We start from the raw sequence: 16,858 nt of genomic DNA on the forward strand, positions 1-16,858 counted from the left end.
TTACATGTGTGTTAATCACCGCGAAACAATTTAGCTATATTTTTTTATATTTATTAAAAAGATGACGAACTAGAAAATTGTTTCCTTAACCTATAGGCCTAGCTTGGGCGCCACCTTTTTACATTTTTACAATAGGCCTTCATTTTAAAATATCAAAATAGGCCAACATATTTTGTTTAAAATATATTCTAAAACCTTGTTAAATTATTTCGGAGTAGTAGGCCTTCTCCTATAGGACATCCACAGTTAATTCTTTGTTCATTTTCTGTAGAATGTGCATCGTTATTGCATGTTTCTTTTTACGTTTCCATTCTGAATAAACAAACAGCGCCGTTTACTTGCTTCGTCCTTGTTTCATTAGTTCATTAAGATAATTCTGAACAGATTTCTGTAGTTTAAACAACTCTGAATTGTAGTTGAGAACGTCACGGCGCACTATTAAAACATTGTTGGGTTTAAACTGGCTTATAATTACAGTTAATGTGTCGGGCCGGGCTCGGACACAACGTGCAGGGGCTTCGGTTATGTTTTTTTGGGCCCAATCTAAGCTCTAATACAAATGATGTTGACCCTGTAAAAGTTTCCAATATGCCTACCTGCAATATTGCCACAAGGAAACGTGCGTACGTCAAGTCAGAACCTGACGTGGAGGTAAGTACTTTTCCACGTCAAAGACGAGTTTTATTAATCTGGGCCCGGTTCCCCGATAACGTTCACTCTTAGCGTGCTAAGAAGACTCAAAAAGATATATCTTACCAAAGTTGTTGATGTTCCTAAGTGTGTTCCCCGAAGTGTCTCTTAGGAAGCTTCTTAACACGCTGCCTCTAAGTTCGACGTACAGTGGCGCTGTCCCAAGTAAAGGTGCTGAATTATTTGCGATCGATCACTCAGGGATCGATTTTCCACTTCACGCGAGTTAAGAAAGACAACACGTTATATACAAATGGAACATTACTCAAATTATTCCAGTCACATTTATTTTAACATAGTTTAAGTTATCCGTAAAATATAGACTATTAATTAAATGATCCTTATCCTGTGTGCCACTTGTGCCGCTTCTTGACATGGGTTTTGACTTTAAAAAAATATGTAACACACTTTTATACGAATGTTAAGGTACTTAACAATCAGAATTGATTGGCAAGCAGCTGCAGTATTTCTGTTTAATGCGGTATTGCTTACCATTAATGTTTTCAATAAAAAGCAACCTAGTTAGATAAAGAATATGGTCTGAGAAGATCTAGCAGCTCCATAATGAGTTGTCTTGGAAGGCAATTTTTTTATTTATCCACGTCAGGCAAAATGTCAAAAGGTTTAAGGGTTGACGAATAAAAAAATTGTCATGGACTAAACAGTTACGCGGCCGGTGTTGTGTGGAAGTCTGTCCCCCTATGTTTCCCTTTAGTGTAGTGTTTTTATAGCATTTTTATCATATTATACGTTTATTCTTTATATACATTGAAAGTTTTAATGGCTACTGAGATGTATATGTGTGCATTTATGTAATGTATCTTGACTGTTCTTGATTGTAAGTCAATTATTTTTACAGTATGAATCATATTATATGTATAATATATATTTATTATCTTTGGAAACATAACAGTTTTAAAACAAACAGTAGAGAAAAAAAAGAAAAGAAAAAGACAGGCTATATATAAAAGACATAAAACTGTCAAATATGAAATATTTAATAAATTGTATAATAGAATACATGATATTATTGCTTTTTAGTATAACCAATTGAAATCTTTAATCTTTCTAAATAAATTATAAATGTAATGTGATGAAAATGCTATAAACATAGAGGGAACAGACTTCAATGAGGCGCCGTCTTTGATTCATTAGTTCTGATACCAAATAAAGTCAACTGCATTAATAGTCCTATATCCATTGCAAACATATTTTATTATAAGTCTTAAAAATGTCCATAACATAAAATCACTGTCAGCATAACATAGTTTGACTTGTACTGCGCTGCGCTGATTTCTAAAGATAGTGTTTTGCGCTCAAACAACGCTAAGAGAGAGCTTACGAATGGTCCAGACCAACCTTACGAAAGTGTGACTTACTGAAGATATACTTAGCGTACGAACGTTTTGGGAATCGTGCCATAGAGTTAAGAGAGAGGTTAAGGGATAGGTTAAGAACTACTTAGTGATAAGAACGTTTTGGGGAACCGGGCCATGAGCCTTGGATTTGAGCGTACGCACTGTCTAAGATCAAATCTGTGCGTAAAACGCTTAATAAATGAGGCCCCAGGACTGGGACGAATAGGACCCAGCCACAATGTTTATTCCTTTATATAAGGTGCCTTATCCTCAAGCATGGCACATTTGAATGTGTCCACTCCAACACCTGGACCAGTACACATCACACACATGATGACAGATGTTCACTGGGGTAAACAGATGTTTATTGCTATCTGGTTGGCTGGCATTGTATAGGATGTGCCAGTAGGCATGAGAGAGGTATAAAACTCTGCACTGGCTTTCCACAGCTTCATTTCCAGTTGTCTATCAGACAGCGTCTAGAGAATACAGGCAATCTAGATGGCGTTTATTGCATTTATGTCTTTTTCTATATCTTGCTGATGTTTTTCAATCTAGTGTTATATTGGTTTGTTTTGTATATATGGTTTGATTTGAACAGAAGATTTTACAGTCACTGGAAGTGCTGGTCAGTTGGTGTAACGCTTTATTCATTCTGTCAAACAGCTGAGTTCTTGTTCCTGTTGTGGGGTGTGTATCTGTGTTACGCCGTGAGGACTGTCCCCTCAGCGTTTCATGAGCCACGCTACATGGCCATCGCTGTGCACAATGAACTCATCCTCTCAGCCATATTTCATGTTATAAGGTGAGTAAATACAGCACAGTAGGATAAAATTCCTTTGATTTTCTCCGTACAGAAAGTCATTTGTAACAATAATGTATTAACTTCTAGAAATCCATTAATTTTAAGGTTTAACTAACTGTAAATAAATAATAATGAAAGATCATCCTGAACTAAATGAAATTGTTCTAATAAATAAATAGTTTGTAGATATAGGTGAACTAATTATTTCTTGCAGAAGAAAAGTTAAGAAGATTGATTGGTGGATCTTGCTTTTTGAATTCTGGGTAGTCCATAAGTGTAGTAACCAGACATGCCTTTCCAGCTTACATGGAAATGAAAGGAAATTGCCCTTAAAAGAAGAGAAAACTATATAAGAATGGGATTGTAACACACAGAAATTGAAATAGTGCTATAAAATGTATGTTTGCATCGCACTGACAGTAAGTGAAATAGTGAAGTCTATAAGATTGTAGCTGGACCATTATAATAAAAGCAATATTAAACACATGGAGCTAAACTAATGTCACCATTTAGCAGAGGTTTGTGGCACTAACTGGTATTGCTTACAACATCAATTTCTATGTTCTTTATTGGGTCTTCATTATGTAAAGGGCTAATTATAATTGTGCGAACGTCCTACGGCATAGCCCAACCATAGATATGTATAATAAAGGCTAGATGTCTCGCCCGCGCTGCTGGCCAATTGAGTGGAACGTCCGCATTTGGCCGCCATCTTACCACAGGGCGCTCGCTCACTCGTAGCATCGTGTTTAATGGAGCATGTACCATAACTTTTTCTACCAATTTGCAGACCAAGGTTTGATTTGTTATAAACGTCAGAGATGTACCTATGACACTGCATACTTAATGAATAATTTTTATGAAACATGTTAAAGGACTCAGAATTATTGTCATGTTAATAAGGTTTGTAAGAAACCAAACCGTTTAAAAATCTGTAAAAAAATTGAGCAAGTTATGGTCATTTAAAAGTACCTGCACCATTAAACACAATGCTACGAGTGAGCGAGCTGTCTGAGGTAAGATGGCCGCCAGGTGATGACGTTAGACACTCCGCTGTAAGACATCTAGCCTTTATTATACATATCTATGGCTGCGACGGCATAGGATATTCGTCAGTTTTTTATATATACTTCTGCGCTGTTGTCCGCATTGACGTGCAAACACACATGCAGACCGCTGGTAGGCAGTATACACGCGTGTAACCACATTAGCAGCGCGACCGTCAATGAAGAAGCAGTTTGGTCAATTTAACCCACAAACGTAGAAGCAACAGCAGGTTGTTGTGTATGTTTTGAGAAGACCAGCAGTGATGGAAGTAAATAAACAGCGACTTTTGTTAGAGTTTCAGCTAAATCCCTCTTCAACTTGGCCCATCTTTGTTCTCACCGTCACAAACGGAAATACATATTTCTTTGTTTTTTACCTGACGGGAGGGGTTCTAGCGGACCAATCACAGCGGTCGTGGTCCTTGTGTTGTTAAAAATTTGGCAAGGTGCATGTCAGGCTACGGATAACCTAGGGTGTAGCTACAGCCTTTCCACAAAAGGAAACAGTAAGAATGTCTCCCCAAAATTTCTGACACAATCAATCAATCAATCAATCAATCAACAAAATTTATTTCGGTCCTCACACATAATTTCCAAAACAAACAAAATGTATACATACATATCAACCGAAAAAGGTGCAGGCTGAAGCTTATGCTTATTTTGCCTACCCTTTATACATAATTACGCAATAAGCAAAACTGGTACATTCAAAATAAACATACAGTTACAAAAGACAATTTATGAAGATATAAATACAAAGGTACACAAAGAGAAAACAAATAGAAAAAAATAAAAAAATAATAATAAAAAATATATATAAATTATATCGTACTTAATTATTCATATAGTTTTTTGTAGTTATTTATTACCTTATTCTTAAACATTTTCTTAAATGTAGTGAGTGATGTACACAATTTTAATTCCTTGTCACAATTATTCCATAGTTTAACTCCTTTAACAGATATACATCTGTTTTTTGTATTGGTTCTTGCCCTTACTTTTATAAACATATACATTCCTCTAAGAATATAATGACTTTCTCTTATTTTGAACATCCTCTGTACACAATTTGGAAGTAAATTTTTATAAACTTTATACATGACCTGTGCAGTATAAAGGTTAACTAAATCAACAAATTTTAAAGCTTTTAAATTTATAAATAATTTGTTTGTTGGTTCATAATAGTCAGCCCGTTTTACAATCCTTATTGCTTTCTTTTGTAACATATATATTGGTTTTGTATTAGTTTTATATGCATGTCCCCACACCACCACACAATAAGTAATGTATGGAACTATGAGAGAACAATACAATGTATATAATGTTTTTTCATTTAAAATATGTTTTATTCTATTTAATATCGCAATGGATTTAGACATTTTTGTTTTTACATGGTTTATATGTGATTTCCAGCTTAATTTATGGTCTATTGTAACACCCAAAAATTTATATTCATATACTCTTTCTATTTCCGTCTTACAAATCATAATTTTAGCTTTGATATTACTTTGTCGATTGCTGAATATTATGAACTTTGTTTTAGTCAAATTCAATGAAAGTCGATTATCATCAAACCAACTTTTTAAAGCCATCAATTCAATTTTAACTGTTTTCAGGAGATGCTCCAAATTTTTCCCCGAACAGTATAAATTTGTGTCATCAGCAAACAATACCATTTTTAATTTTTTAGACACTTTACAAATATCATCTATATACAATACAAACAATTTGGGACCTAACACCGAACCTTGTGGAACACCACATGTAACTTTCATTAGATCCGATTTAATATTCTTTATTTGTACAAACTGATATCTATCCTCAAGGTAACTGCTTAACCAAGAAAAGGCTTTTCCTCTTATACCATATCTCTCCAATTTCCTCATTAATAAACTGTAATCAATAGTGTCGAAAGCTTTTTTTAAATCTAAGAACACCCCTACAGTATATTCATTGTTATCCATAGAAGTGGAAATCTCCTCTACCAGTTCCATCACTGCCATTGTGGTCGACCTATTTGCTCTAAAGCCATACTGATGTTCACTCAATATTTTATGTTTGTCTATAAAATTATCAAGCCTGCACACAAATAATTTCTCAAAGATTTTTGAAAATTGGGAGAGCAGAGAAATGGGTTTATAATTGGAAAAAAGATGTCTATCACCATTTTTAAAAATAGGGATTACCTTGGCTATTTTCATGTTACTTGGAAATATGCCTGTTAAAAATGACTGATTGCAAATATATGTAAATGGTTTTACTATGTATAATATAATATTTTTTAATAATGACATGTCAATATCATTACAATCAGTAGATGTTTTGTTTTTATAGTTATTGACAATGTCTATTATTTCCATTTCATCAGTTCCCCTAAGAAATATTGAACATTTATTACTAGAAATATTTACTTCATCTACCCTGTCTCCAGTTTGCTGTTCCACAATCTCTTTTGCTAATTTATATCCAATATTTACATAATACTCATTACATTGATTGACAATATCCTTCACTTCATTTATAATTATTGACTCATCATTTACAAAATAATTTGGGTAATCCACCTTTACCGTTTTCTTTTTAATTATACTGTTGAGTACTTTCCATGTTGCTTGAGTTTACTCTTATACCTTTCCAATATTTGTTGATAATAATCTTTTTTACTAAATCTTATAATGCTTATTAATTTATTTTTATATGTCTTATATTTATCTTCAGCTTGTTTGGTTCTAGTTATTATAAATTTCCTATATAAAGCATTTTTCTTTTTACATGCCTTCTCTATTCCCTTAGTAATCCAAGGTTTATCATCATTTTTGCGCTTCTTTACAATTCTCTTAGACAAACAATGTTTTTCACATGTTCCTAGTGTTCTATACACACAACTAATAATTATGTTTTTAGATCTTTCAATTTCAATTTCTATGGTTAAGCATTCCAGGATATTTTCTATAGTTAATGACATACTTTTAATCAATTTGCATCTTAACGCTGTGTCAACATACAAAGCAACACCGCCTCCTTTTTTATTCACTCTGTTAATTGTAAACAATTTGTACCCTTCCAATTCTATACTTTCTCATTATCAAGCCAAGTCTCTGACACAGCTATCACATTGAATTTGTTAAACTGACACACGTAATCCTTAATTTGAACAAAGTTTCTATAAAGACTTCTACTATTGAAATGTAGTATTGATAATGCCCCTTCCATATCCACATTTTTATTAAATTGTTCTTCTGTATAATACTCACAGCAATTAATATTTACTGTATTGTAAAAATGATTTTCCGGGTCAATATCATTTTCAATATCATACATTTTATAGTCTGTATGATTGAAAGTCTTTAAATTCAAATTTTCGTACTTACAGTATTGATTTTTTGAGTAGTCTGACACACAGTCCTTGTGAATAGTAACAAACTCCCCATCATCAATATCTGTGTATGGGAACAAAAAATCCTTTTCAATGTCCATCATTTGTAGTAAGTGAGTTCATTTGATATTACTCCACCGTCTTCACTTGTAACACAGAATTGTCATTTATCACGAATATTTCTCCACATACAGTAGACTTCCGTCATGCGTACTGGTCCAATTCTTTAAGTTCTCTTATTGTGAGCACTTTGGCTTCTTCTGGTGTTCCATTTAACCGTATCATCACTTTACAATTCCTTGTCCATGTAGCCTGTATCTTGTTCTGTTTCCTCAGTATGCGTGCGCATCTAGCAATTTCGGCGTTCTTCTTTGTAAGGTGTTCATTCAGATACACCCCTGTACCCTTCAACTTTTTAGCTTGCCTAAGTAACTCAGTTTTGTGTTTCCGATTCACAAACCGAACAACTATGACAGGCTTTGCTCCGCTGTTCCTTCGGGGAAGGGTATGACAGGCCACAACATTATCACTCTGAATGTTCATATTCTTACTTTCAAAGAACTTTATTACTTGCATTTCCAGTGTTTGAAGTTCCTCTGGTAGGGCGTCTTCGCCGACTTTATCTTTGGCCACAGTACTGGCATACGTTCGGTGTGTTGTTTCCAATCCATTTATAATTAAATCCTCCATTCTTGTGTATTGTTCCAGATCATCAATCCTTCTCTCCAATCCTTCAATTTTCTTATCCTTCTCTTTTACAAGATTCTTCAGTTGTTTAACTTCTTCCATCAGGTCAAGTAGCATAACTTGTTGTTTAGCAACTTTGCTCAACTCATCTGACATGAAGTTTAAGGATTTTCGAATCTCCTCCAACTCTTCCTCAACTGCATTGCTGATTTTCTTTGGTGCCATTTTGTTTGACTTTTTATTTCAATAACAATATCACTTTAGTATTATTTTATCATTGTCTCAAAACAATAACTCTCTTAAGTAACTGCATGCTACAAACTGCATGTCACAGGGAGCCGCCATCTTGGAATGTCACCATTGCACCATTACAAAAGCAACAAATCAGCAATTTGTGTAACAGTAACTAATCCAAGCCTGCCAATTTTAATTTACCAGAAAATAAATATTTTACAATCTGAACATATTTTTCACACATATCAAAAGCAAGATTAACTTAACACTCTTCTTGACAGTTCAGGAGGTCAGAGTGGTTTCCTCTGCCACAGCTTTGATTTTATGCTCTGTACTTTATGTCGTACTGATGCTCGTGCATTTTCGTCTATTACAAGCTGCTCTGTCTGAATTCCTCCAACTGGTCCTGATGGTGATGTGCTGAACTGTCTAGACTATCCTGGAACATGTGTTTGCTGGCATGTGGACTAGTGGTCCAAAAGACAAGCACATGTTGTGTTTTGGATGCCGGACCTCAATTTGGGATGCTAGTGACCCCACCTTATGATTGGTTTTGCAAAGAAACTAAGCAAGGCTGAACCTGGACAGTATGTGGATTAAAGGCCTCCTGAGGAATGCCAAGGTTACTGCTAGGACAGGTGGTAATGAGGCAGTAGAGGCTCTGCTTCCTGTGTTAACTGTGGGTCTCATGGGTTGAGGGTTTTGCTGGGGTTAGCAAAGAACAGTAAGCTCTAACTACTAGATCAACTGCAGTCATTCAATAAGAAACATTTATTTACACAAAATAACAATTTTAGCAAGCAACACAGAAAGCACAAATATTTTAATATATTGTATATGCTAGGCTTGGTGAAGGTGGTTCTTGGGATTGGTATCCCCATTTCGCTTACTCTCTTAGTTTGCTCTGTGATTCCTCCTGATCTGATTAAAGGCATACTTTTGGCTGTCCAGTCCTGAGAAGTCAGCAACAGAATAATCGGATTCAAAAGTTATAAAGAATGAAGAGACAAGTTTTATCCTTTCTGTCGCTCTTTCTCTCGCTGGACCAAGAAGTTGTGATGTACTGTTTATACAGCCAGTTTTCGAGCCCTGGTCGAAAAAATCTGAGTTTGTGACCCAAGTTTGAGGTCCCTTTTAAAGCATCCACGTACACCATGTCAGTTTTACAGGCTCAAGTTCAAAAGGCTCCAATATGCTTCGAGCGAACTTTGTTTTGGCTCTTCGCTAGAGGGCAAAACAAACTTTGATAAAGATGAGCAATGGTATGCTGTTTAGGTTTCAAAAGCACAACAAATCCATCAGTCAGACAGGAGGAATATTAGCAGATGCCAGATCAACAATTTGGTACAATCTGTGAAAAAACACACTGGGGAGCAAAAAAATCCTGATTGTCCATATAAGATAACAATGGTGGATGATCACATTATCCTTTCCATGATAAAGAAAATGTCCTGACGAATGAAGATCACTCTACAAGAGGTAACAATAGCATTATCAATCAAAACAATAAAGAGAAGATGGTAAAAGGAGAAATACAGAGGGTTCACCACAAGATGCAAAAGCCTTAAGAATAGGAGATTAGACTCCTAGAAAAGTCAGACAAGCTTTATAAAAACCTTATTTGGAGAAATAAAACTAATATCAACCTGTGTAAGACTAATGAGAATACAAATAATGGAGAAGGCGAAGAACATCTTATGATACAAGCAGACAACATCTTCAATAAAATTTCAAACAGCTAATGTTCCTCCTATCTGACTGATGGACTGATTGTGTTTTTGAAACCTAAATATGATTTGTATGACTTTTATGGAGATCTCCCTGAACCACATGATGTGGGTTTACTAAAATAAAATAAAATGTGCCTCTGTCCCGATATTAATAGAGCTGACTGTATGTAACTTAACAGTACCAATTAAGACGTTTTTTAAAAGGTACCGTCCCAGTGACAACTTGTGTACCTTTTTTCTGGGAGTGTACCTGAGTAGGGTTGGGTATCGTAAGAAATTTTCCGGTTCCAATTCTGGTTTCAGTTCTGCCTAATGATTTCCGGTTCTGATTCCAGTTCCATATAATAAAAGAAATATGAATAATAATGCACAATATAAAAAAAATTCCATGTGTGTTTATTAATCACTGTCAAAATATTTTAAATGTAAAGTGAATTAATATTTTCAGTCCCTATATAATTTATTCCTGTTGAAGTAGTCCTCGTAAGATCCTACCTGGTGAAGTGGACATGCGCACGTGTGCATTGATGCATATAGGCTTATATATAATGCATCAGGCCCGGGGTGGGTAATCGGGAGAACCGGGAGAATTCCCGGTGGGCCGCTTCACTTTTGGGCTGGTCGAGTTTTTTTTTTTTTACATTTGTCACGTTAGTGAGTCTATCTTCTCTTAAATGACACTTTACACGTTTCGCATTGACACTGCAGCGCGCAGCCTGCATGGGTTGTACCATGTGAGGGAGTTTTTCCCTCCCCTCCCATAGAGTTGGTTCGGTCCATAGCACGTCCAAGAAAACTTTTCTCTGGTAGGCTGGGCCGGCCCTACCGTAACAATACGCGTCTGAGAGGAGGAGGGCGTAAAAAACAGGTTGAAGAAAAAATCCATTGGAGGAGGATGCTGCCAAATGTGCCAAACTTACAGATTTATTTTCAAGAGGACAAACAAATGTGATAACAGGTAACTTAAAGAGAAATAAGCCTAGTAATGATTAGCATTAGCAACGTAATTATTCGGCTAATACCGTTGTCAAACTATTTACAAGCCAAACATTTTTTTTTGTTAAAATATTACCCTTTTGTGTATACATGGCGATTCATTGACTTTGCAAATATTATGCAAGCAGCTTCTGAGCAGTCCCCCGCTGAAAATGAGGAGGCCATGAGTAAACAATATAAATTAAAGTTATTTAACCCTCAGGTTGTGTTCAGAACCCTTTAACACCTTTTGTTTTCCCAGTCAAAGACCAGCCTAAAAAAGCTTATAAATCACTTGTTATGCCATTTACCCAATATTGTATTCAATATTTTTGTCAAATTGTTTTCTTTTATAATTAGGACTTTTATATTTCTATTTGCATTAATCATCGGCCTCATAGCATTAGCAATGCTAATAATTTATCAACCTTTCCTTATGGAATACACTCTAAAAAGGGCTGGGTTATTTATATATTTTATATATTGGACAGAACCCGCTGCTGGGTTAAAATTTACCCATTGCTTGGTTGTTTTAACCCAACTGTTGGGTTATTATAATCCATGGTTGCATAACAACAACCCAAAATTGGGTTATTTTTAACCCAGCATGGGGTATTTTTTAACCCAGCATGTGTTCTTTCCAATATTTACCCATTATGGGTAAAAAGTAACCCAGCCTTTTTTAGAGTGTAGAGGAATATTTTTGTTAACTTCTTATCTTAAGTGAAATATTATTTAACTTTTACCTTATTTGTTGAACCATGATATTAATAAAAACTATAGTAAGAGCTGAACTGTTGCTTTATTTATTCATTTTGAAAAAAGTGCTAATTTGGAATAACACTATGGAAAAAGTGGGCCGGTCTTGGGCCTGAAACTCCCGGGCTGAAAAGTGGCCCCACTCCGGCCCTGTAATGCATACATATATTTTGAAATATAAAAATGTAAACGCGAATCAGATACATGTATACGTTTCTTAACAAACGGGTGTGTTCATAGGCGCCAATTTCTTTTCCACCGGTGGGTGCTTGTCACAACATCAAGCAATGCTTAGGTTAGTTAGCAACGACAGACGCTCTGGAGCGCCCAAACTTTTTGAAGGTGAGGAATGCGGCGCGGTCACATTTTCCGAGTGGTTTTAGACATGAAATGTGAAGCAAATGTTAAGAAATTGAGCACCCACAGGATCGGCGCTTGCTTGTTTATTGTATCATTTTCATCCGTGAAACAACACACGGTTCAAGTGAGGAACCTTTTTGGAGTTATAATATCTCTATCCGCACTGAAAACGCATTCTAATGCTGTACTGGTAGTCAATGTTCCCTCTAAGCTGCGCGCGTGCGCGGCCGCGCAGGCCAGCCAAAGTGGCCGCGCAATAGATTTGTCAGACCGCGCACATTTTTCAGACCGCACATAAACATTGATGCATTTGCTGTTGTAAAAGAATTAAGAGAGAGAGAAGGCGAGTGTTCTAGAAGGAGAAGAAACTTTCAACCAATCGCTGATCTTGCTACGGTGACAGACACTTTTATGAGCCAATGGTAGCAGCGCATTCAGTTCACACAGTGACGCTGCCAGCACGCACGAGCACAGAGTGAGAGCGAGCCAGATGAGCAGCTGCACGGGTCGATCTCAAGAAACTAAAATATTTATTAAGAGGAAAAAGTTCAGATTCAAAACAGTGATTTAAAACAAATTATTGGATTCCTGAAGTGATGCGATAACTTGGAAAAGCTGTCGCTAGAGTGAGGAGAGAGCAAAATAGAGAATTAGAACGGAGGCAGATGCAGAATCACAGAGCATCAAAACACTGCGAATGAACTTCTTCTTTTAAATAAGAAGTTAAAATGTATGCTTTGGTGAGTTATATTCTAAATATTAACTTGACATTGTGGCATAAGTGTTGCAAATTTGGCAGCAAACTATGAGTTTTATTAGTTTGTTTACATTGGCCGTTGGTATATAACGAACGAGCTGAAGCTATTTACATTTGAAAGTTAACAGTCAAGTAACGTAAATGTGATTAAAAAATAAAATTTTAAGTGTCAATATGTTCAATAAGTGTTGAAACCCTGAGTTAGGTTGTTATTTGAAATGTTTACATTATGCTTATTGATAAATCTGTTGAACTGAAGATTAATTACTGTTCTGCCTTGTGTTTTTACAAGGCTGGGTTTTTTGTGAGAATTTCGAACATCTGTAAAGTTCTCCTGCTCCATCTTGGACACGCGAGACAATTAAGTGAAGGTGTATACAAAAAGGCGAGCCAACCAGAGCTGTGCTTTGAATTCATCAGAACTGGTAGGAGGATATTTTTCCTTTTTGTTTCGGACAACTACTAGGACGTGAATTCGCTGAAACTTCATTTTCCGTATTTTCTTGGATTTTCTTTAAAGGACACTGACTTTGAACTGAACTATTTGAACTATATAAAGGAACAAACGGTCCTTTGAACCGAATCAATTGATTCATGAATTCAACCCAACAGAGTCATTTAAGTGAATCATGAATTTGGATTACAAACAAAATGAAACAGTGTTACACTTTTACAAGTATTTTATTTATTTATTTATTTGCACTGTAGTATATGAGAACTGATTTTCAGCTTGAGGTGAACGGTTCAATCTGCTAAACCCAGGTACCTGGTAAATTCAAAGAGAGTGTTAATTACATGTATTGGGATTTATACACAGGCCCACATTGAACATTATACGTGTGTATACACTAAACCCCGTTACACGCTACACTGTCATCTCTTTGAATCTCCTATGGTTAACGCAGGCTCGTGTTCATTTTCGGCAGGTCGTGTGGTTGCGAATTCCTCACAGTACTGAAATGTGTGCTCAGAAAAAAAATAATTTGCTCAGTGCTGAAAAAAATTAGAGGGAACATTGCTGGTAGTGCAAATTGATACTTTTTCACAACCTTGACCAAGAGAGAATATCTTCCGCCTCAAAGCCAGCGGGTCATCACTGATATCAGTTTATAGCGCACTAACTCTAGTCTGCTGGTCGTTTGCGTTCACGCGAACTTAAAGTCATCTCGTTGGGTGAGACTGTAATTTATATTTTTCATAGTTTGTGACGTGCACACCACCGTGGGTCGCACTGTACGATCAACAGCGCTAGAATCCACACTTCTGGATTTCTTTTAGACATGTTTAACACTAAGTATACAAAGCTTACCTCAGCAACGCGTTAATTTGGTTGCATGACTGTAAACAGTGGCTCAACGTAATTAATATTCATGAGATAAGACATGGCTATTTAAAGTGACCGCTCCCAGTGCTAACGCATTGGAATCGCTTTTAGAACCAAAACTTAAGAATTTTTTTGCTGTTCCGGTTACTTTTAAAAACAGGTTCTCAGTCCCCAACCCTATACCTGAGTCACCCTTCAAAAGGCTGGAGGTCATAACATTGCAGTCAGTAAGCTAGGGTCGAACCTGAGGGCCTGATGACATGAAATCATAATTTCTCTGTTAGCCAAAAAGCAACCGTCCTGCCAGTGTGCTCAAAGTTGTGAGGGCATGCCCTCTCTATAACACCATTATGCACCCACTTGTCCTTGATACCCTGAGGAGATTGTGTTACCAACCCTGCCAGGGAACCGCAGTCTCCAGCAGGTTTTCTGTCCAAACTCTGAAGTCAAGGGCTGTATTTTCAGAAAAGAAAAACTTCTCCCACACATGAACATCATGTGTTGATCTATACAGCACCACAGTGGAATTTTCCTACATACCACTAGGGTAGACTATATCTTGGTCCCTTGTTCAGATTGGCATAGCAGACCCTGCTGTAGCATATGGCAAACTGAGAGCAGTTTATATAGTCAGTCGAGATGTGGAACCTCTACGTCTGGACTACTCAGGTCTTTGCTGTAAATCCAACCAATTGGACTTTGCTTTGATGGTTGCAGCATTAGGGCTGCAGTCACATAGCAGCATATACAGTATTGCATTGGATCACTGATACATTTTCTTTGGTCTATAACAGGGTTCCCCAAATCTTACCCTGGAGGGCCGGGGCACTACTGAGTTTAGGTCCAACCCTTACACACCTGTGACTTTCTAGTGATCATGAAGACCTTGATTAGCTTGCTCAGGTATGTTTGATCAGGGTTGGAGCTAAACTCTGCAGTGCTCTGGCCCTCCAAGGTAAGATTTGGGGAACCCTGGTCTATAAGGTGCACATACTGTGTTCGCCTCTATATGTTATGGCTCATTCCACTAGCAGTGTGGGCTTATCCAAGGCGCTATATAAGCAAGCGTAAAGTTTGTGTTGCAGCAGGTTGGGCGTTTCCACACACATTTATAATGTTCTATAGTTTGGATAAGGATGTAAACCCATATGCTCAGATCTTCCTGAGTGGATCCATTCTTTGGCTTTTAAGGCTCTGTTCAAGCATGTTTTTTGGTGGGCAGGCATTTTTCAGTATGGCGTAGTTGGTATTAATCTCAACACCACGACGCCGCTTTAAGTTCCCTCAAAAGGGAACATCTCAAGTTAGGTATACAACCCGGTTCTCTGTGAAGGGAACAAGATGCTGTGCCTCGTTTCCATACATCAGGCATTTCTGTATGTCTTCATTCAGGCAATCAGAATTTGATGACATTTAATGCAGGTGCCCAGGAGGTCAGATTACAGACCTCCATCTGCCTATAAATAAACACAATTGTACTAATGCAATTGTGTACTGAAGCGCACCAGAAGCATTCCCATAGTTTTAACACTATTACAGAGCATCTTGTTCCCTTCAGGCAACCAGGTTACATAAGTAACCTAAGACAGTTTTCCCATCATGTCCTGAGCGGTGTTCCAAACGAGCAGCATGCAAGTTTATGGAATTCAGAAGCCCTTGATCATACAGCATTACCAAAAAGGCTACCGTTTGTATTTTCTACATATTGCCAGCATAAGCCACCCTTAAAAATTAATGTAAATTTATTTTGATTTAAACTGTTTTTTTTTACAGCTAAGGGTCTTTATCCTCAGGCATTTGGAAATTAACTGCCAAGAGGCATGAGCCATTAAAAAAAAAAATTGTTTGGAAGTTATTTTGAGATTGTAATTCTGTTTAGTAAATCTCATGTGCCATATGCTAAAGTTTCTCAATATTTAAACTATATTTATGGAGGCTTTGTGCCTTATGTTGTATGAAAATGAGTGTAGGAAGCAATTTTCTCTTATGGAGTAATATTTTTGTGTCCAACTCAGTTTAGGGCTGCAGATTCTGTAATGCAGTTCTCATTCAAGCAGGGATTAGATTGAACACTAATACAAGATGATGGTGGACTTCAAATGCCAGGCTTATGATTTTAAGAGCTGCCTCATTGCCACACTGCATCTCTCCACTGTTTTCACAATAACTGAATGTAGTAAAAATCCATGGTGAAGCATTAGCAAAGTATATGTATTTTGCTGAATGTTCATTTGATGCATGAGAAGCAGTAAGAGGAAAACTGTCTTTTTTATACATATACAAACATGTTCCTGTGATTTATTGGGTCATGGGGCAATAAGTTTCAAACTTCTTGATTTAAAAGCATTTAGGTATTCATGATGTTCTGATATGGCTGTTTAGTAAGCCAGTTTCACACAGAAAACAACAGAAGCAATAAGAGCAACACAAAAACAGCAATACAAACAGTAAATGCACAAGAACTAGTCTCATCAAGTCTAACACAATATACATAGCCAAGCGTTAGTATTTTTTTTACATAGAAGGTAAAGATAGAAAAAAGAAAATATATTAGCAAGTCAGATGGGTTTTTAGAAGATTCTTAAAGACTGCTACAGAGTCAGCAGATCTTGTTGCAACCAGCAGATCATTTCACAGATGGGGAACCGAACCAGAGAAAACATAATGTAAAGATCCCGTAAAGACATGTGACATATTTTTTCCACAGCCTCTGAAGTATCCATGATTTCTCTTTCTAGAAAGCTTGTGTGCGTGCAA

General features: G+C 36.6%; 1 protein-coding gene across 3 annotated transcripts in view; it reads left to right on the forward strand.

Annotated features, from left to right (window-relative positions):
• gpr158a (G protein-coupled receptor 158a) overlaps nt 1-16,858 on the forward strand; it is a 130,224-nt gene that overhangs the window by 100,583 nt on the left and 12,783 nt on the right. For all 3 annotated transcript variants that reach the window (XM_065294640.2, XM_065294641.2, XM_065294642.2), the window contains exon 8: nt 2,715-2,853. In XM_065294640.2, coding sequence (XP_065150712.2) covers nt 2,715-2,853 — 139 coding nt within the window. The remainder of the gene's footprint in view (nt 1-2,714; nt 2,854-16,858) is intronic.

The sequence above is a fragment of the Paramisgurnus dabryanus genome, chromosome 22 (assembly GCF_030506205.2).
Source record: "Paramisgurnus dabryanus chromosome 22, PD_genome_1.1, whole genome shotgun sequence".
NCBI classification, from domain to species: domain Eukaryota; kingdom Metazoa; phylum Chordata; class Actinopteri; order Cypriniformes; family Cobitidae; genus Paramisgurnus; species Paramisgurnus dabryanus.